The sequence below is a fragment of the Paroedura picta genome, chromosome 15 (assembly GCF_049243985.1).
Source record: "Paroedura picta isolate Pp20150507F chromosome 15, Ppicta_v3.0, whole genome shotgun sequence".
Lineage (NCBI taxonomy): Eukaryota > Metazoa > Chordata > Lepidosauria > Squamata > Gekkonidae > Paroedura > Paroedura picta.
In genome coordinates, this window is record NC_135383.1 from 12,304,935 (window position 1) to 12,326,093 (window position 21,159).

The following is a 21,159-nucleotide window of genomic DNA, read 5'->3' on the forward strand; positions in this document are numbered from 1 at the left end:
TGTGGTGGAAGTCTCGCGAGACAAGAACAGCGAGAGCATGCGCAAATCGCGAGTTGGGCCGAAAGCTCGCGTGGCGTGGTAAAGTTATCGCGAGAATAATCCGAACGGCTGCTTAAAGTGGGAGGAGTCTCGGGTTCCTGGGAGGTCTCGCGAGACTTCGCGTTATTCCTGTTGCAGTTGCGGCTGGCCGTGCCCTCTTTGCCTGGAGGTCGTTGGAGGAAGAGAAGGGAGAACGCCGCCCGGTCCCGTCATGTTCGCCCGCTTCACCCGCCCTGCCTCTGCCGCACTTCGCAGAGGGCTCGCTACCTCCTCGCAGGTACCGGGGCCGAGGGGAAGTGATAGAGGCGTTGGTGTGGGAGACGAGGCAGCCGCTGGCCGTGACCGGGCCTGTCCCTTAGTTTTACTGCGCATGCGCCTCGTGGTCAGCCATACCTTGGCAGCCGCAAAAAAAAATATGAATAAGCGTGTGCAATCCCCGAGAATATGATCGTTTTTCTTCTAACGACTTCTTGCAATAGTTGGCAGCTCCAGATTTGGAAATCTGGATTTTTGGGGGTAGGGGGGGTGCAGTGCCCCAGTGGCTCTTTTAAGAAGCTGTTCTCCCTAGTGTCTTTTGAGGAACTTTTTGTAAGCTTGCTGATCTTGAGTTACCCTTAAGTTCTTGACTTGGTACTAGGGAGACGTTTATAAGCAACTGATTTTACTGTTTTTCCTCCTAGAAAGCTAATGGTGCTGAGTGTTCCCTGCAAGCATTGATCTAATTATGTCGGCAACCCATTCTGTGCAGGGTGCAGACGACAGGTCTTATGATCAGAATCTGAAAATGTGTCTCTTCCCCCTTATTTTTCAAATTTTATTTATATTTCTTTTGCTGGCCTGAGCCCACCTTTGTTATATTTCTTTAAAGAAATATAACAAAGATGGGCTCGGGCCAGCAAGCAACATACATTTCCTTTGTTTTAAAAACAACTGCTAGAACTGTAAATCAGTGATTCTCAACTGTATTAAATATGGAGTCCCGTTTTAACATTAAAAAAAAAATTGACAGCCCCTACATAGCAGACGTTATGCTGCTTAAATCCATTGCTGCTTAAATCCATTACGAATCCAAGAATCCAAGGATTCGTAATGACCAAATAAATTCCTTAATGCTTTTAAATGAATTTGCAGTTTATTAATCACAGAATTTACATTGCGAAAAGCAATATGTATGCATGTGCAAGACATGTTAAAGTATGTTCCTGGTGCTAGGAATACAAGCTTTCTTATTGTAACTGCTGGCCATCAGGGTAGGCAGTATAGACCAGCCTTTCTCAACTTTTTTACCATTGAGAAACCCCTGAAACATTCCGCAGGCTTCAAGAAACCCCAGAAGTGGTATGATTGTGCAGAATATTGTTGGGAAGCAAAGCCATGCACAAGTCTACCTGGGGCCCACTCCAGGCCCATCATTGGCCATTCTGGGAGGGGTGGGTGGGTCGATGTGGTGGTCTTATCACCCTAGAAATGTTCAACAACTTTTAAAATATATATAAAAAATTAACTCTCAACCATCATGACCATCAAACTCCAGGTTGAGAAAACCCTGGTAGAGAAAGCCTGGTATGGAGGAATGATTTGGCATGGTACAAAAAGTTCCTTGTGGAGAGAATTCTCAATTGTGCAGGATTCAGGCATGATCAAGGGATGCCTAGCTGCTCACCTTGCCCCAATCATCTGGAGATCAATTGTAATAACAGAAAATCTTCACACACACCCAGAAATTGGCACCCTTAGGAATAGAGTCATGAATATACTTTGAATAGGCCTCAGTCTTAGTCCTATGGCAAAGTTAATCTATTTGCTAGTTGTACAGCTAGCAGCAGGACAATTGCTTCTTTTACTGATACTAGTTGGAAGGCACTGTGGAAGCAGGAAGTGTCTCAAACTATACAGTCAGGCAGTGGAAGAAAGGAGTTTCCTTAGAGTCCTTCCTACTTTCTTTGCCCTGGCCTATTATCTGGTAATATCCATAAAAAAGCAGTACAGACTTTGGCTTCAGTACTGGCAGTTCTTCTTTCAGAACTGCACTGTCAGCAGCACACCAAAGGAGCTATCTGAAAGGGGGCAGAGGCTTCTTGGCTGAAGGTCGGCAATCGGCACAGCAGCATATAGTCTTCTGTGCCACCTAAGAGGTTGGTGCCAAAATATAGACAGAGTTAGCTGCTTACTTTGCTGGTTTCTGAAGCTCCAACAGTCTTGTTTCTCCTTGGAGCTGAGAGTGAAAAGAATGAGCTGCCCTAGTTGATATTTCCTATTATCTGTGAAGCTGCCTTACACCAGATGCAACCGTTGGCCCAGCTCATTCACTATTATCTACTCTGACTGGAAACAGCTCTCTAGGGTAACTGGTATCTCTTCTCCAGAGCCTGTGACAGAGCATGATGTTTCCCTGCAGCTGTACCTGCTAGCCTTTAGCAGGAGAAGCCAACCAGGTGCTCTGCCACCTTCCTGAATTGCAGTCCTTTACCTTTACCACATGTTTATTAGGTGTTCTTAGACAAGCTTCTCTCTGTTAGCCTTCTATATGCAGCATTGGGGATATTATGGGCCTACCCTACAGAGATTGCCTCTTGTGGCACAGGGTGGTAAGGCAGCTGACATGCTGTTTGAAGCTCTGACCATGAGGCTGGGAGTTCGATCCCAGCAGCTGGCTCAAGGTTGACTCAGCCTTCCATCCTTCCGAGGTCGGTAAAATGAGTACCCAGCTTGCGGGGGGGGGGGGAGAGGAACGGTAATGACTGCGGAAGGGAATGGCAAACCACCCTGTATTGAGTCTGCCATAAAAATGCTGGAGGACGTCACCCCAAGGGTCAGATATGAGGGGATACCTTATGCAGCATTGGGGATATTATGGGCCTACCCTACAGAGATTACAGTAAGATTAAGATTTCTTGTGTTTCTCTCTGACCTCAGAAATAATGTCCCAATGCACTTGGTCTTTATTAAGTTCATTATTCTCCTCCTGCAATGTAGAACCATGCAAAGGTGGCAGTGCTTGGTGCCTCCGGGGGTATTGGCCAGCCCCTTTCTCTGTTGCTGAAGAACAGCCCTTTGGTCAGCCACCTTAATCTCTACGACATCGCCCACACCCCTGGCGTAGCAGCTGACCTCAGTCACATCGAAACAAGAGCGGAAGTTAAAGGTATGACTTGCCCAGCTTACTTCTAGTACATTGCATTGTTTCGTTTTTAATGCCGTTGAACTAAAGGACTGGTGAGGGATTTTAGCTGTCAGAATTGTACAAGTGTCATCTTTTCCTGCTAAGCCAGGGCTAGTACCACATTCTTGTTTGACTAGTGAAGTATTTTGAAGCAGTGAGGGAACAGACTGTTTTCTTCCCTAGAGCATTAACTGTTTTCATTAGCAGATGAATATTTCTCCAGTAGAACAGCCTTAAAAGGTTTTTGTCCTGCCCCTTCAGGTTTCCTGGGACCCGAACAGTTGCCAGAATCTCTGAAGGGCTGTGAAGTTGTTGTGATTCCCGCTGGAGTTCCCAGAAAACCAGGTATGTTAGAAACCCTTTAAAGAGGCCTGTTTTTGATAGAATGACTGGGTGGCATGCATGTGGTAACCCAGATTGGTGTCCCAGTTTGAGGTTGCTGATAAAAAACAGGTGGCAGAGCTGCCATACAGAGCCAGAGCACTGGCCCATCTACTAGTAGCAGCTCTCCAAGGTCAAGATGGGTCTCTTCCAGCCCTTAAACCAGGAGATTTTGAACTGAATTTGCCAGGGATTGACCCCGACACCTACCACATGGAAAGCATTGTCCACTGAAACACATCCCTCTGCAGCTGTTGTGCGAGAGGTATGGCCAGGATTCCAGAAACTAGGCATCTATCTGTTTATGGCCTCCTTATTGATTTGGGTTTGCAAGAGGCATTTTACTTAGGTGTAAAAAAAATTTAAATCTTGCTTTTGCATGACCCTTTCCTCAAAAGCTCTGTCCCTTCAAAGGCAGTTTTAACTCCCAAAGGTGCATTGGGCTTTTCACTGTAGCCTAAATTTCTCAATACATTGCCACTGGATTTTACTGTTGTGAAATGGCAAAATCTACTTAGAAACGATCACAAAAGTGCATTGAAAGTGGACCATGGTACGCTATTCCACATGTGTGAAAGCGCCTTGCTGTGTCTTGTCTAATCCCCCAGGCGCCATGTGTCTTCTTGCAAGCCAGTGTTCCAGAGTGCCCTACAGCGGGTGTAGTGAGCTACAGTCTTGCATTCGTTTGGGTGGGCTCAGAGAGCAGGAAATGGCTAATTGCTTCCCTAATCTGATTTTTCAGGCATGACCCGTGATGACCTTTTCAACACAAATGCCACTATTGTAGCTAACTTGGCGGCAGCCTGTGCCAAGCACTGCCCCGAAGCCATGATCTGTGTTATTGCAAATCCGGTAAGGAAATCCTAGCTCTCTTCCACGGGAAGCTGGAGCATGCAAGCCACTTTATGATACTAAGAGGAATAGCTGAGGGACTTGGGGAATAGCCAGTCTAGAGAAGAGGAAGTTGGGGGAGGGAAAAATGGTTGTATTCAAAAGGCTGTCAACTTAGGACAGGGGTAGTCAACCTGTGGTCCTCCAGATGTCCATGGACTACTATTTGCTGGCAGGGACTCATGAGAATGGTAGTCCATGGACATCTGGAGGACCACAGGTTGACTACCCCTGACTTAGGAGGCAGGCAGGGAACTGTTCTTGTTGGCAGCAGATGATGATACTTGCAATAGTGGGTTTAAATTACGGGTGGAAAGGTGCAGTAGGAGTAGCTCAGTAATGGAATTGATAGCCTAGGGAGATGGCAGCCAAGTCACAGCTGGACAAATACTTGCTCTGCAGATGCTCTGCACTGATCCTGCATTGAGCATGGGGTTGGACTAGTTGTCCTATATGGTCCCTTCAGTTCCATGAGTCCGACTGTTGCTTGTTTATACTCAGTTGAGCTCAGCTTATTCAGTATAGCATTTCAGCCAGATAAAAATTTGTTATTGCTTATACTCTCTAAGGTCAACTCCACCATCCCAATTACTTCGGAGATTTTTAAGAAGAACGGAGTGTACAATCCCAACAGAATTTTTGGTGTTACGACGCTGGACATTGTCCGAGCAAATACCTTCGTGGCTGAGCTGAAGGTGAGAATATTTAGGACTTCTTTTTTGCTGTTCTGTGTGCTTTTTTTCTTAGCAGTTCAGTTGCCACTTATGTTCTTAAGGATTATGGGGGAAAGATGGGCTTCCCCAGTTCCTCTTTTCTGATGGTGCACCTGTCCCCTTGGGTTTTCATGAATCCAAGTGCTTGGTTAATGTCTGTGTTCCTGCTAGGAACAGTGTAGTTGCAGGAAAAAAATGGTATAAAAGGCCAGGCTGCAGGGTGCAGTGCATGCTGGCCTTAAAGGGAGACAGCTATGCACAGTAATGTGGCTACGAGTCCACCTGTATGTATCTGCACTGCTGTAGGCAAATGCCTGAACTTTTCAACAACCAGAAGGTACAAAGAAGCAATTACACACTAGCAACCTTACTTGTCACCTTGTTACACTTGGGAGCCCTATTTGAGCCTTTTGCAGCCATGTGAGCTCCAGTCTGGTTTGTACACCTAAATGATGCTTGGGAGAAGACTTTCATCTGAAAACAAGCTTAAAACCGGTGGCTTATTCAGCCAATTACTCTGAAACCAGTTGTTTACAATGTTGTTTTGAAAAATATTCTTGTCATTTCTTAATTGTTTGGCTTGCACGGTTCCTGCAAATGCTTTTTGTTTCTTGGTTATTTATTAACTGTGGTTCTGTGTTCACTATGCACAGTAATGTGGCTGCGAGTTTCACCTGCATGTGTCTGTGCATTGCTGCAAGCAACGCAAGCTGTCTTGCAAATGCCTGAGCCTTTGATCAGATGATTAAGGTGGTGTTCATACCACACCTTGGTCTATCAGTACATAGACCTGCTCTCAAAAAAGCTGGAATCATGCTTGCTAAAGTCGATAAATGGGACATCTGAACACAGCCCATGCTCTTCTAGCACCGGCAATTCCAAGCGCATCAAGCTCATTGCTGATTTTTTGGGGTGGCATCTCAGCCTGTACGGTGGGTAGGAAGTACCCTGCCATTACCAGCTGCAGCATTTAATAGCAGAGGTGACCTGGACTCAAACCGTCCCAGCCGCTGCAAGTGTCGGCCTCCATTGAAACACTTCACTTTGTGCAGAAGGGCAAGGGAGGGAGGGGGTGCAGTCCAGCAGTTCCAAAAGCCTCCTGTTCTGTTCCCAAGTCTGGGTCCAAGGAAAAGCCAGGGCATTGGGCCAGCTGCAAAGCTGTTCTGCTGCTTAATTGGCCAGCACATCGTGTCCTCTCTTCACCTTGGCTTGAGGTCACTGGGAGAATAAATAGAAATCCCATGATGCAGTCTGGTGTTCCAAGTTGGGTTTCAGGTGCTCTCCAGCTCCTTTCCAGAACATTTAGTTTGTCATGAAGGCGGGAGGAGGTGGCAATTAATGTTCTTCGGCTTTAAGGGAGACACAAAATAGCTGACAATACGAAGTAGACAGTAGAAATAAGCCGGAGCATGGCAGGGGGCTGCTGAATGCAGAGCTGGTTTTTCTCTCTTCTCTTTCTCTGCTCCAGGTTTTCTTCCTAGCTCTAGGCTATGGTCCATCATATGGGAAGACTTTGGTGCTCTTTGTCCACACTGGGAGTCAGTTCAGGTCAAAGCCTGCAGCTGCATCTCCAGAAGTTAGACATCTAAGTAAATGTGATGATAAATAAGTCTTGTCTGTTGCCCGTTTACAGTTGACGTGCCTTTTTAGTGTCTGCTCTTCTCGAGTTCCACAGCTCGGTCTTTGCTTCCCCTAACTTGGAATTAGTTGTATACGTTCCCATGCCAGTGACTAGTTTGGTTGCTAGCCCCTGAGGTCCTGTTGCATGAGGCCCCTTGACAAAGGAAGGGGGAGAAGGGGCCCAGGAATGGCAGATGTGGCTGCAAGGAGGGAGATGAGCAGTGGCCAGAAATGGCACCATCTCTGGCCTTCACGAAATGTCCTTGGAGGAAGGACAAAAGTCGCTTTGTACCCATTTTCCCCACCAACCTGGGCATTTCCCAGCCCCCATGAGAACTAGGAACTTGGCTTATTTGTTTGGTTTCTTTTTAAAGTTGAAATTCACTGGGTTTCACACTTGCACATTAATAATTCCAGGTCTGTTGCAGTAAACTGAAGCAGAAGTCCAGAGGCCCCTTAAAGACTCACAGAATTTATCTCAGTGCACGCTTCTGTGAGCCAGAACTCAGTTTACACTGAAATAAACCTGTGCAGTCTGTAAAGTGCCATTGGGTTTCTGCTATTCTAGCTAACGCAGATTAAGAGAGATGGGCTGGACCGCACGGCTCCAGAGGACTGCTGCTGGTTGTGGCAGCCAAAGAAACATAAATTCCTGTTGTCCAGCAAACCAGCCAGATTATTGTGGACTTGAAGGCTTTTCATGGTTCTTTTGCAGGGTTTGGATCCGGCTCGTGTAAACGTCCCAGTGATCGGCGGTCATGCAGGCAAGACCATCATCCCGCTTATATCTCAGGTCTGTTCCAAATCCTTACGATGTTTTCCGGGATTGATATGTCTGGCCTTGGAAAGGCAGAGAGTGTTGTTCCAAAGGTATCAGCATAGAGGATGCCGGTTTTGAAAGTGAAGCTGCAGCAACGATGGGAGGGAAACAAGTTTGGATTTCATGTGTAAGAACTTCTGGCAAATCAGAAACGTGAAGGAGGGGCCTCTGTTACCCATTACCAAAAAGCTATTGATCTCAGTATGTTCGCCCTCAAGGGCAGCCCCCACGTAAAGCCAGGTGGTAGTAGTCTAGTCTCAGGTTTGTGGAGTAAAGCCATCCAAATACCTGCCTCTACCAAGAATGTCACTGAATTCCTTGGAAGCAAACGTGTACAACTGGGATGGCCTTGCAATCCTATCCTAGCTGTCTTTTTCCACCCACTTCTCTGCTCTGTCATTCAGCAGGGTACGTTTTTTGGTTTTGCCCGTGTTGGAACACGACTGCTTTCCCAGGAGGGGCCTCTCCCAAATCACATGACACACAGCCTCTTGCTCTTCCATTGTTAACGTGTAGAAGGAGCAGCAACTGCTGCTGCTGTTCCCATTCCCTCAATTGCTGAAGGATGGGGTGGGGGAGCAGTGCTATGGGCTAGGTGTAGAAGTGATCCAACGTACGAATAATTTTGCCTGGAAGGCCTGAGGATCAGGAGGTGGAGATTGCTTCCATGTCGGGTGGGCTTCTGCGCTGTCATGTGGCAGCACTCTGAGCAGTAGTGGACAGACCATTGCCTGGCAGAAGGCTCAGAGGGGAGCAGTTTTCCCTGCTGGGAGGGAAAGGGAACTTTGGACTTTGCAAAAATCCAGGTGCTATATGCCTTTCTTGGGTACCTGTGAAGGCATTCAGGGGCTTTGCAGCTAACATTTCCATTCTTCTTTGCAGTGTACCCCCAAGGTGGACTTCCCGCAGGATCAGCTGGCGGCACTCACAGGGCGGATTCAGGAGGCAGGGACAGAAGTGGTCAAAGCAAAAGCTGGCGCAGGTTGGTTCTGTGGAATATTGTCAGATTGGGCAGCGCGACCAGCCCAATCCTGTCAGATCCACAAAGCTTAAGCAGGGTCGGCCCCAGCCAGTATGTGGATGGGGACTTCCAAGGAATACCAACTAAAAATTCCACAGCCCTAGAATAATTGTCCAAGTTAAACTGTGCCACTGTTTGGGTTAGATCTGTGGTCTTTGCGTGGGCTCCAGTTCATGGGCACCCCACCCGGCCTCAAGCTCCTGCCTTTTGTCACTCTCAGCGCCCTTGCTGACCACATTTGGTTTCAAAATGAGCATCTTTTTGCAAGGCAGTAATTCTTCCCATCTAGAAGCCTTGCAGCACAATCCAGAGCGACTTAGCTGTGCCCGTGGTCTGTGGAAGCCAGGAAGACAAATCAGTTAGCTGAGAGAGAGAGAGAAAACCTTTTGATTTCAGGGAGCCTTAATCATGCCTCACTGTCTCTGGACTGCAGGCGGCCTTTTAGGAAGTATCTGGAACCCTGTAAAAAATATGCTGGTGATGCGTTGCAGGGACAGGGCAGCACAAGTGATGCAACTTAGTTTTGGGTCTCAAGATCCGTCGCAACCCGGATCTTGAGAAGCCGCAATGGTACCACCCCCGCTGCCAAGGCATTCCCATTTAACTCGCGGGGGAAACAACCTCAGAATTGGACTGTGGGGAATACAAGCCTGAGCCAGCGTTCCTTGAATATGCTCTTTCCTCGGTAGGCTCTGCCACTCTGTCTATGGCGTACGCCGGCGCCCGGTTCGTCTTCTCCGTCCTGGATGCCATGAACGGGAAGGAGGGTGTCATTGAATGTTCGTTCGTCCGATCGGAGGAAACCGAGTGCCCATACTTCTCCACGCCGCTGCTACTAGGGGTATGTAAGCAGAGTGATTCATCGCCTGTAGCCTCTCTAACTGGGGAAGGCTTGAAAGGAATAAGTGGGACATGCAGGCTCGTAGGTGTGGAAGTCTCTGGGGGTAGATTCAGCTTGCCTAGTCAATGGCAACGTGCTTTTGAAACACACCGAAATGTTCCCGGTTGCTTCCCAGTTGACTTTTGATGATTTTAGAGGAGCTCATGGATTTCCGAGGCAAAACTGTACTGGGAAGTCCTTTGGAAAAATTCTGTGACGGTTTCATTTAGCCAATTAAAACAGCCCCCAAAACAGAAATTTGGCAACCTGCCACAAATGATGCTGGTTTATTGTATGGCTTCTGTTTTGCATCACCCTCCAGCTGTCGCAAGTGTTCCTACTTGTGGTTTTTGCACGCAGTGTGAAAAGGCAGGATTTGAAACGTTCAGGGGAGCATCTGCTTGGCATGCAGAAGGTCGCATGCTGAATTTCTGGTCAAAAGGATCTGGTAGCTGGCAAAGTGAAAGACCTCCACTTGTAGACCTTGGAGATCTGTCTTGAGAGTCTTAAGTAATCCCATGTGTATCCCTCCTAGACAGCAGAAATCCTTTGCAGTTACCAGCCTGGCTTCTGAGATATAGCAGAAAACAAAAATTCAAACTGGAATTAGCTAGGACCTGAAAAGTTGAATGTCTGTACAATTTAGACAATAGGTTATAAAACAATATGAATATTTTGCTTTAGGATGCTTTGGGCTGATCCTGCGTTGAGCAGAGGGTTGGACTAGGTGGCCTGTATGGCCCCTTCCAACTCTATGATTCTATGATTCATTGTGCACAGCTTTGTAAAGCAAAACAAGATTAAGGTGAAAACCGTACACAAAGCCCATAGGCCAAAAATATCTTGTGCGCCATATAATCTTAGGCCTTAGACCTGATACGTTTTGACCCACACAGGGTCTTCTTCAGAGATCTGATTTTTGACACACACATTAATAAATTGCAAAAGACACAAAGCAGCCAGTAAAATCAACAAAATATATGAACTTATTTTCTTGGGTGGCAAAATAAATCAAAATGGATCAGATGGACAATGTCCATTTCTCAGAGAATAGTCCCCTTCTTTCAGGCTGCTGAGAAATTCTGATGTGCGCCCATGAAGTCAGGGCATGCACAAAAGCAGGATTCTGTCCAAGCCTCTAGATGCTCTACAGACAAGTAGCTGCATGTTACCCGGACACCTGAAGCTTCAGTGTGCTTAACATTCTTCTCCACCCCCTTCTCTCCCAGAAAAACGGCATTGAGAAGAACTTGGGTATCGGCAAGCTGTCTCCCTTTGAAGAGAAGATGGTGGCCGAGGCCATGTCAGAGCTCAAAGGCTCCATCAAGAAAGGAGAGGAGTTTGCCAAGAGCATGAAGTGAAAGCCGCAAAGAAGAGTACTGCAGTCCCCTTAATTTATTTAAGGTGCATCATGTCACTTTAGAAGGCTCCAGGAGACAAAGGCCCTTGGGCTTTCTCCAAAGGCCCCTCTGTATCAAGTGTATTAAGGCCCCTCTGATCTGTGAGTTTAAATTCTGTTCATCAATAAAGCAGCCTGTTATTTTTTCAGGGTATTTACTGGGCCGTTTTGGGCTGTGTTTGTAGTTGTACGTGTTGTTTGGTAAGTAGACGAGTGTGTATAGAGACATCCCCTGAATCTGGAACTCACAATGGAGGCAGGCTTGCCACTAAATTCCGAGTTGGGGGGAATGAAAAGGCAGGTTGAAAGGTTAATCAGCAAAGGTTGGGCCCTGCCACAGAGCTGCCCATGCAGAAACTTCTGCATGGCTTGTTCACGTACACTTTAGAATCCCATGGGGAGAGTTTTTTCCTGGACCGTTCCACTTCAGTCAATAAAACAAGGACTCTCCAGTTCAGCTTGGAGTGTCAGGTTGGGCAGAAAAGATTCAGTCAAATATAAGTCTTACAACAACCAAAACTAGAGTTTGATCAACCAGTTTAATGCCTAGAGTAAATTGTCCCCCAAAATGAGGAATATTTAACTTTTAAAATAAAATATGGCAATTGGCAAAGGTTTTATATATAACTGAAATTTACCCACGTTATATTTCTGTTTGAACAAGGCCTCTGAATAACACATAGCCCCTTCTCCCCCCACCAAAGTTAAAGCCAGGGGCTCATAATTTTTACTTTCTCATAAATAAGAAACAGAGCCTCTTGTGGCGCAGAGTGGTAAGGCAGCAGACATGCAGTCTGAAAGCTCTGCCCATGAGGCTGGGAGTTCAATCCCAGCAGCCGGCTCAAGGCTGACTCAGCCTTCCATCCTTCCGAAGTCGGTAAAATGAGGACCCAGGTTGCTGGGGGGTAAACGGTAATGACTGGGGAAGGCACTGGCAAACCACCCCGTATTGAGTCTGCCATGAAAATGCTGGAGGGCATCACCCCAAGGGTCAGACATGACCCAGTGCTGGCAGGGGGGCCATACCTTTACCTAAATAAGAAACATTAAGCAGCATTGTTGGGGACAGAATACACCTGAGTGGTAAGTTGTAAGTTAGAATCCTCTGCTGGAACTGGAAGGGAAAATGGCTCATTAGAATTAGCCTCGGTTGCAAAGATCTCTTCCTTGAAAGGGCAAGGTGGTTAACGGAAAGGTTAAACGGAAAACAGGTAGAGCCTTTCTGAAGCTATTAGCAAAGCCAGCCGAAATCAGTTCAAAGGTGGGGACAAATTAATGGCTCTTGCATTCTTAGCGAGATTTTAGAGCAAGAGAGAGAAGGGTGATCTTGTAAGGAATTTGAATGAGGAGGAAGAGGAGGATGCCGCGGTGTGCAAAAGACCCAAGAAGGGAAACCTGCGGCTGGAACAGAAGGCTGGATATTGTCTGCAATGATTCGTCTGATGCTAATTTCTTTTAAATTGCAATTCTGCGTGTACATTTTGCAGAGGCAAAGTCTATGAAAGGCCCTGTGCAGCATCGTACATATCTCCTTACTGATGTTTGGCTGAGCTGAACAAAGAACAGAGCTTTACAATAGTGTGCTTGCCTAGGATCCCCAAACCTCTGCTTTGAATCCCCCCTGTACCCTGGAGGCTCTCTGGGCAACCTTGGATCGATCGCATTTGACTTCACAGGAATGTTGCTAGTCTAAAATGGCCCAGTCACCGTTCTCAGAGCTGTTCTCACTTTCTTTTGTGAGGCGAGGAAGGGAAAGGTGTTTGTAAACTGCTTTGGGATTCCTTTGGGTAGTGAAAAGTGGGCTCTAAATAACTCTGTTACCCATTGTGCCAGGTTTCGATTGTGCTTCAGTTCCCCTGAAGGCCAAGAGATGGCACCAGTGTATCCCCCCCCCACCCCAAGCATGGCCACTGGAATTTATTCCTAGGAATATTTATCTTCCCTTTCAGCCTGACGTTCAGCTATTGTAATCGCTTTACAATTGCCATATCCACACATAAACACTAATTTCCCCCGAAGCACAGTTCGACATCTGCAGCCAAAACAGTGGACGGACTAAAGGATAAATCAGAAAACAGTCCATTGGCTTTTGCCGTTTTGTCGAAAAAAGCGCTGAAATAATAGTACTGTCAACGAGGCAGAAAGAAAGTGGGAAACCAGCTTGGGTGTAGAGTGTTCTCAATGAAAGACTGGGAAGGTCCTCTTTCACGTCGGTGACACACGGCCCCTCTTAATGAGGTCTTTGATTAAAGCATGGTAGCATACAGTAAGTCATCTAATTTAATTATATTTAATTATATAAATATGGATGGTTTCTGTGCTGTGGTAAATGATAGACTGAGAGACGGCATCTTCTGATTCCTGAGGTAAATATTTCCTCCGCCTTGGTGACTTGAACAGACCTCTTTAATTTAAAAGGGAAAATGTTATTCTTTTCACTTCCAAAGAAGGGTAAAATCTTATTTTGGTTGTCAGGTATAACTTAAATGTGCCCCCTGTATTAAACAGACGAGTTGGATGGCAGTTTCTTGTGGCGTGTCCCAGAAATGCACCCAAATTACGTGCTGTTTTGTCCTAGTGAGACAGACACATGTTTTCAAAGCCCAATAAGATCTGTTCCTTTGACTTGGGCCTCTAACCTAGACATGCCACATTTCCTGCTATGGCAGGTGATTCCCCCCCCCCCCAGCAGTCTGCCCTGTCATCTAACAGCACCTTGAAGACTGCTGGGGGTGGGGGGAATAGTAGTAAATTAGTGTGCCAGTATCACACCAACCTGCCATGTCACTTCTGGCAAAAAACAAGCGATGTCATGAGGGGAAGGGGTTCTCTAGGATTTGACAAAAACACTATGGTTTAATCATAGAGTTTTGCAACTCCTAGAATGCCTCTCATGTCATGACAGCTCTTCCGGTTTTCTCTGGAAGTGATATTACTCATCAGCACTAGACCAACCTGCCTGTTCCAGCTCTTGGGCTTGAGGCTGCAGTATGACAACCCTACAGTCTAACCCAAGAGATGGATGCCATGTGTGGGCTACAACTGCACAGCTCCAGGGCCATCAACCTCAGGACTCAGGTCTGTAGACCAGGGTAGCTTACTTCTGGATCTTTTCCTGAGAATCAAGAATCCTTGGAGGCCGCTGGAAATTCCTACTCACATCTGAATGAGGCAGGACCCCCCATTCCATGAGTCGGTGCCTCTGGGCTCTTGCGATCCTCACGTCCCCCTTTTGCAGTCTTCCACCCCAGCAAATAACTGCTATCCAGAGAGGTGCTTGCAAATGAACGGCAATCCAGGCTCAAGTTCCCCCTTGTGTTTGACTGGGATGTGCGTGGGCAGCATCACAAGCCCAATTCCCAGAAGGAACAATTAAAAAAAGATCAGAGGCCTGTCAGCTGTTGTTCTGCAGCTGCTGTATGAAAAAGGGGCAGGTATGTGCGCATGCACATATTACGTGAAGCACATTTAAAAATGCAGGCTGTAGGATTAATTCAAGCCAAAGGCTGGATGAGTAGTGATGGCATTCATTATCTGGTTCGAACGAGGCTGAGGGCTGGGTATTCGGCTGGTACCGGAGAGGTCTGCAAATCCAGAAAACTACCCATCTGCTACAGAAGCACGCGGTGTGGTTTTGTTATTTGCAGAGAATCGTGAGAATGGCCATTTTTAGTGAAAACACAAACGTTTCCAGCCATCAAGATAAAGCCTTCAATTCATACAACCCTGTTCCATTGTCTAGAGCAGGGATTCCCAACCAGGGATCCATGGACAGAGCACCAGAGAGCAATCCGCAGCTGTGCCTCTCTTGGCTTACAGGACTCGACCACAAGTTAGGGAACTGACCGCTTCCATGGCTCCTGCCCACCCAGTTCTCTCGTGGTTTCTGTGCCTGGGAGAAGGTGGAGCCTGTATGCCTCCAGCTCCTGTTGCTCTGCCCAGTTCTTGAGCCTGCCTTCTCCAGTCCTCCTTGAGCCTGCATGTCAATGCGAGTGGTGATGTCACTTCCTGTGCCATGTCACTTCTGGAGGGTGGGCCAGCTGACATCACTTCCTGGGTTCCTTGAAGCCTGAAAAAAGATTTCAGGGGGCTCCTCCAGGGTCAAAAGGTTGAAAAAGGCTGGTCTAAAGTCATGGGGTTGTGACCTGGAGTCACAGAGTCTCAAATGCTGTGCCACAAACCCTTTTAGAGGTGCCATTTGTCTTCCCTTTGGAAGGACCTGCTGGTACTCTCCACATGCAGATGCAGTGTACCTCTGAGTACCAAATACTGGGTGAAGATAGCAGGAGAGGGCCTTTCTGTTATGGCGCAAGCTTTGGACTTCCTGGAGGCATCCAGCCCCTGTTTCAAATGGGCTTTGAGACACCTCTCTCACCATCCCTGCCTTCTGCCATGTGCTCATCAGGACAAAAGTTACGAGGAAAGATCAACTTTTTTTGCCTCCCCCCCCCCCCCCCGCTTGACAGCAGTCAAGAAAGAGGATTGCAGATTCAAGGGCATCCCTCCCTGCTTGGTTCCAAAGAGAAACAGTGCTTGGCTTCTATCAATCAAAGTCACCTTGGCGGGCAAGGAACAATCACATGGCGGCTGAGACAAGCATCTCAGACCTGTGAAACAGATGGGGAGTATCAGAAATGGAGACAAAGAGCATTTGTTTCGATGCAGTTGCTTGGGGGAAAGCATGGAGAGGAAATGGAAATCAGATCTGCTGGCCCCATGCATTTTGCACCTAGGGTGGCTGCCTTGACTGGTAATTGGGCTGTTTCCTCTCTTGATGCACTTCAAAGCAACTGGTTTGGTCAACGAAGAAAGGCCTATGAAATAATGCATGAGACAGAGACAGTGGGGGTAGAGAACTTGTGTCCTTCCTTGCCCGCTAAAGCTACAAGGGACAAACAGAGGTGGTTTGACACCACCTGCCTCTGCTTAGAGAAGCTCTGGGCTTCCTTGGTGGGCTTCCATCCACGTACTGACCAGGGCTGACCCTGCTTAGCCACCTAGAACTGACATTTGGTTAGCCTGGGACATTTAGGACAAGGTTGCTGCTTGTTTAGATGATTCTAAAGAAGGACGAGACGAATTTAAATCATGGTGGCTAAGTAGATCTTCCATGTTCAGAGGCACAGTATCTCTGATTTCCACTTGCTGGAGGAATGTAGCTGTCTTTGTGCCTCATTTGTGGGCTTCTGGGAAATTTCTCCCTGGTCTTGTAGGGAACACAGAGATTGTCTCTCTCTCTCTGGAACCATTTGTAGGAGCTGAGCAAAGAGCTTCTTTATACTGGGAGGGACCATAGCTCAGTGGCAGAGCCTCTGCTCAGCATGCAGAAAGTCCCAGGTTCAATCCCCGGCATCTCCAGCTAAAAAGGGACCAGGGAGTAGGTGACATGAAAGACCCAGGAGAGCCGCTGGCCATCTGAGTAGACAACACGGACCATGACAGATCGTGAGTTCGTGAGAATGCTGTACTAGACCGGCCTCTGTTTGGCCGAGCGGGGCTCTTTGGTTTTCAAATTTGCTCTCCTTCCACCAGCAGCCCCCACCTCCCAGCAACAACCGGCTCTTTCTCTCCCAAGCTTCAAAAGCCTTTGCACATCAAAAACCCGATCCAGGCCTTGACCCGGACGGCCTCCCTGTCAGGCAGGAGAACAGAAGCGCAGCATCCTTTGGTGCCTAATGAAAACAAAACCAGCCGGATCCACCAGGCAGCTGGGAGGACCTCGTGCCTGCAGGTTTCGAATAAACTGGGTACAAAAGGAAAAGGGACCAGCGTCAGTTCAAGGGCAGAGAGCCGCTCCCTCCTGGGCTGCTGCTGCAGCTGGAAGAGAAAGCCTCCAGTTTCAACCACAGCTCTAGTCCGAAAGAAAATGTATGATGTGTGATAAATTGGCAGCTGGATGTGGCAAGTTTTAAAAACACAAACAAACTCTTTGTGAGCTCAGAACTGCAGAAGGTGGGTAGGACCAGAGATTGCACTTGTGGGTAAAGAAGTCTTCCTTTCCCTTCCCTTCGGCTGGGGCTGTTCTGTGCAGTGCCCTGGACCAGGCTAGCCTGATCTCACTGGATCTCGGAAGCTAAGCAGGGTCAGCCCAGAGTAATATTTGGATGGGAGACCTCAAAGGAATACCAGGGTTGCTCTGTATAGCCAGGTCACAACAAGCCACTTCTGCTCATCCCTTGTCTTGAATGCCCATCTCTCTCTCTCTGTGCCTCTGTCTCTCTGTGTGTGTCTCTGTCTCTGTATGTCTCTGTCTCTCTCTCACACACACACACACATACACTTTGTACACACAAACACACACACAAACACTTTGTACAGTAAGCCAGCAAAATATTTAGAGCAGGGAGGGTTCTCAGTGGAGTATAATGCTAGAATCCACCCTCCGAAGCAGCCATTTTCTCCAGGGGAACTGATTTCTGTTGTCTGGAGATGGGCTGTAAAACTGGGGGATCCCCCGGTCCCACCTGGGGTCTGGCATTTCTCTTATTCTGCCTTATACTGACTCAGACCTTTAGGACTATCAGGATCAGTTTTGACTACTCAGACTGGCAGGAGCTCTCTAAGGTCTCAGGTAAAGAGTCTTTCACACTACCTGCTGCCTGGTCCTTTCGGCTGGGAAGAACCTGAGATGGAACCTGAGATGTTCAGCTTGCAAAACTGAGGTTCTTCCGCTGAGCTGCAGCCCGCCCCCCCCCCTCCCAGCTTCCATGAAGCACCTTGGATGTTCTGAAGAGGGCCAGCCTAATGAGTTTTAGAGCTGTTTTTATCCCAGACAGGGCCCGCCCTAACTCCTCCCCAGGAGCCCTTAGCGTTTTATTTAATCCGCTCCGCAGGAGCGGTTAAAGATAATACGTTTTTTTTTTAATGGTGGCTATTGTTTGGTTCATACTTTATATTATTTGAAAGAGAGGATTAAGTTGAGCCAACTGGCCGGAGTTTTTTCTTATTTTTCGGACGAGCCTTCTTTGCACCAACTGGGTGGCACTTTGGACCACGACTGGGTATTTTCAAGGCTGTTTGATGGGGTTTGGTCGCGTACGATTCGTTTGGTTCTCGCCTCGTTGAAAACGCATTTGGCCGTTCCCGTCCCGGCTTTCTTGTTTGGCTTTGGAGGGTCTGCTGCTGCGATGTGCGTGGTCATGTGGCACTTCAGGCCCCCACTGGTCCTGTGGCATGAGAGCTGGTCTCTTTGTGCTGCCAATGAAAGGAAGTGCGGCCTTTTCCTGACAATGGCGAGATGCGAAGCGTTCGTGGAATGCGGCGTTTGTGGAGTATGAAGCAACGTCCTTGGTGAAGGCGCAGCGTGGGCTCCGGAAAAAGCAGAGGTGGGCCAGGGCCAAGTGTGCCATAGCACTTTCCCATGCGTACGAAGCGCACGGTGGCAGTTCTCGCTTCATCTTCTCTTCTCAGCCCTTCATGCGCTGCCTCCTTACCTCCGGTTTGTGAGGGGGTGTAGAAGAATACAAACGGAAATTGCCAGGGTTTATTTTTTTCGCAACTAGAAAGAGCAAACTATCTCAGTAGCTGTGGGAGATCAGAGATAGGTTGCCGATGGGGTACATTTTTAACGGGGAAATTGTGTTGCATGTTTTTATGTGGGGGTTTTATTGGGTAACCCGCCGTGGGACGGATAGCCGGGACCGTCGGGAAATAAAGGGTCGGGAGCCAGTTTGGTGTAGTGGTTAGGAGTGCGGACTTCTAATCTGGCATGCTGGGTTCGATTCTGCACTCCCCCACATGCAGCCAACTGGGTGACCTTGGGCTCGCCACGGCACTGATAAAACTGTTCTGATCGGGCAGTGATATCACTTTGAGCCTCCTTCGGGTAGGGAAAAGCGGCATATAAGAACCAACTCTTCTTCTTCCTAAATATTATAATAATAATTTGTAATAATAATTTATAAATAATAATAATAAGAAGTATATTCTCTTTGGGAGTACTGATTTTGGTCGTCGGGGGATCAATTGCAATAGCAGGAGATCTCCAGGTCATGCCTGGAGGTTGGCAACCCTAGGGAGGGGCTGCTAAAGCATCAGTGCCTCCATGCAGAAGGCCTTTGTTGTCTGAATCACTCTCCATCTTTGCCTCCCACTGTTGGCTGCTCCAACTAGCAATTGGATCTGCCCCTTGCCACTGGAGTAAGGCCCAGGGCCCTGCCCCTAGGGTTGCCAACCTCTAGGTGAAGTCTGGATTTCTGTTTCTACAGCAGATTTTAAGGTCATCGCAATCTGTTCCCCTGGAGAAAAATGGCTGCTTTGGCAGGGTGGGGGGGGGAATGCTATGCCATTGTACCAGCCTCCCCCCTCCTAAATCTCCAGGTATTTCAGCAACCCAGAGTAGGACCGTTGCCCTCTTTAGCTCAGCCTCCCCCAGCTGACTCCGTCCTCCTCTCATAATAATATCCTCCCTTCCTTTCCAGGAAAGGGAACAGTTCAGGCAATTAGCAGGAGAGCGAACGAGCGTCTGGATCACTCCCAGACTTACCGTCCGCTCACTCCTACCCTTTGACTGAATCTCTATATCATTCCCTTGACAGGTGAGCTGACCACATTGGGGGCGGGGGGGGGGGGCTTTGATTAAGCCATCCTTCATCCTGCCCCGAGGAGCTGTCAGGCTCTCTCCCATCTCCCCGGGAGCTACTAATCCGATTCTGCTGGGTAGGTAGAAAATTCTTCTTGCAGCTGATGTCAACAGGCTGAGATGGGGGGTGGTCATGGCAATAGCAGCAGAAAGGCCATTTCTGGGAGGAATTCAGCCTCACAGTGGGGTGCTATCTGACCCCTTCGGTTCCCAACTCAGAGGACGAGAGGGAGGTCAGTGCAGTAGAAGGGGTGGGAGCTCCAGAGGCGGGAATTATCTGTAGCTTCCGGAGGAGATCAGGGCCCTGACAGAGCTAAAACAGTTCTGCAGGGCCTGCAAAAGGGAGCTCTTCCGCCAGGCATCTGGTTGAGATCAAGCGACCACCAACATCTCCAGGGCCCCTGCTTCCTCCCTCCCTCCCAGAAATCCACCCATGCGTTCTGCTCTGGACCTGTTTGCATCGTTATACTCTGTTATTGCTGTTATAGTTTTAATGTTAATATTATTATTGTTATATGAAAAACTAAGTTCCATGTACTGTTTTCTACATTTTATGTAAACTGCCCTTTGCCTCAGGAGAGGGCAGTATATAAGAATGAATGAATGAATGAATGAATGAATGAATGAATGAATGAATGAATGAATGAATGAATGAATGAATGAATGATCTCCATAGCATAATCTTCCACAAAGGTACCTCCTTACCCAAAATCCTGCCCACTCCTGGCTCCACCCCCCCCCCCAAGTTTCCAGGTATTTCTCAGAGTCTCAGAGCTGCTTACAATCGCCTTCCCTTCCTCTCCCCACAACACACACCCTGGGAGGGAGGTGGGGCTGGCAGGGCTCTGACTCTGAGAGCAGCTCTAACACAGGACTGTGACCAGCCCAGCTGGCCACATGCAGAAGAGCGGAGAATCCAACCCGGCTCTCCAGATCGGAGGCCGCTTCTCTTAACCGCCGCACAACAGTGGCTCTCATGTGCTTTTCCTCATTACGCATCATTTTGGTTTAGTTTTCTGAAAAGGATTGAAAGGGGTCTCTGGCTTGGAGATTTTGGAAGTTTTCTGCAGAGAATGCTCATAAGAGCTGGCAGGCGAGCATGTTGGTTGCTAGAGCCCCAAAGACACACACACACACACACAACGTTGAGGCTCGAGGCCGCAATTGGCAATTAGGCAGGGCCAGATGGCAGTCCTCGGGTCACCTGACGCCTTCTGGGCTGCACAGTTGCAGTGCGTCTTCCGGCCTGCTGTGGTGGTGGCGCTATTGTGCTGCAAAATCCAAGCAGCCATTCATGCCAGCGGTTCTGGTTGTGTAGGGACCCTATTCGTACAGGACCTGGCTCAAGAAACAGAGCACCCCACACCTCATGTGGAAGCTGATCATTTTTTGCAGTGGGTAAGGCTGCATCAGTAAGAGGTTTGGGGTGGCTTCGAGACTGGAGCCTGGATGCTGTGGAATGGACGCATCCGTTCTTTCACAGACCGTGCGCACAGCAGGATGCGTTCCCCTCCTCCCAGCAGCTTGTGGCGTTCCAGCTGAGGACCAACTGCGATCAGATTCCTGATACGTCTGCCGGGTTTTCTGACACCCAGGCAAGTTGCCGAGGCAGGAAAGCCAGGAAACCCAAAGCAACTCTGGCCCCACCCAC

The 21,159-nt window shown here is 48.1% G+C and overlaps 1 protein-coding gene across 1 annotated transcript; it reads left to right on the forward strand.

Annotated features, from left to right (window-relative positions):
• The first annotated feature begins 104 nt into the window (after positions 1-104).
• MDH2 (malate dehydrogenase 2) lies at positions 105-11,081 on the forward strand. Its single transcript, XM_077311485.1, has 9 exons — positions 105-316; positions 3,016-3,184; positions 3,464-3,547; positions 4,326-4,435; positions 5,044-5,169; positions 7,523-7,600; positions 8,510-8,609; positions 9,338-9,489; positions 10,758-11,081. Exons 1-9 carry the CDS (start codon positions 251-253, stop codon positions 10,887-10,889), a joined length of 1,017 nt encoding a protein of 338 aa, XP_077167600.1. The 5' UTR covers positions 105-250; the 3' UTR covers positions 10,890-11,081.
• The last annotated feature ends 10,078 nt before the right edge of the window (positions 11,082-21,159 follow it).

Coding starts and splice junctions, on each gene's coding strand:
- MDH2 (XM_077311485.1), top strand. CDS start 251: ATGTTCGCCCGCTTCACCCGCCCTGCCTCTGCCGCACTTCGCAGAGGG. Junction 3,185..3,463: donor AACAAGAGCGGAAGTTAAAG/GTATGACTTGCC, acceptor CTGCCCCTTCAG/GTTTCCTGGGACCCGAACAG. Junction 9,490..10,757: donor CCACGCCGCTGCTACTAGGG/GTATGTAAGCAG, acceptor CTTCTCTCCCAG/AAAAACGGCATTGAGAAGAA.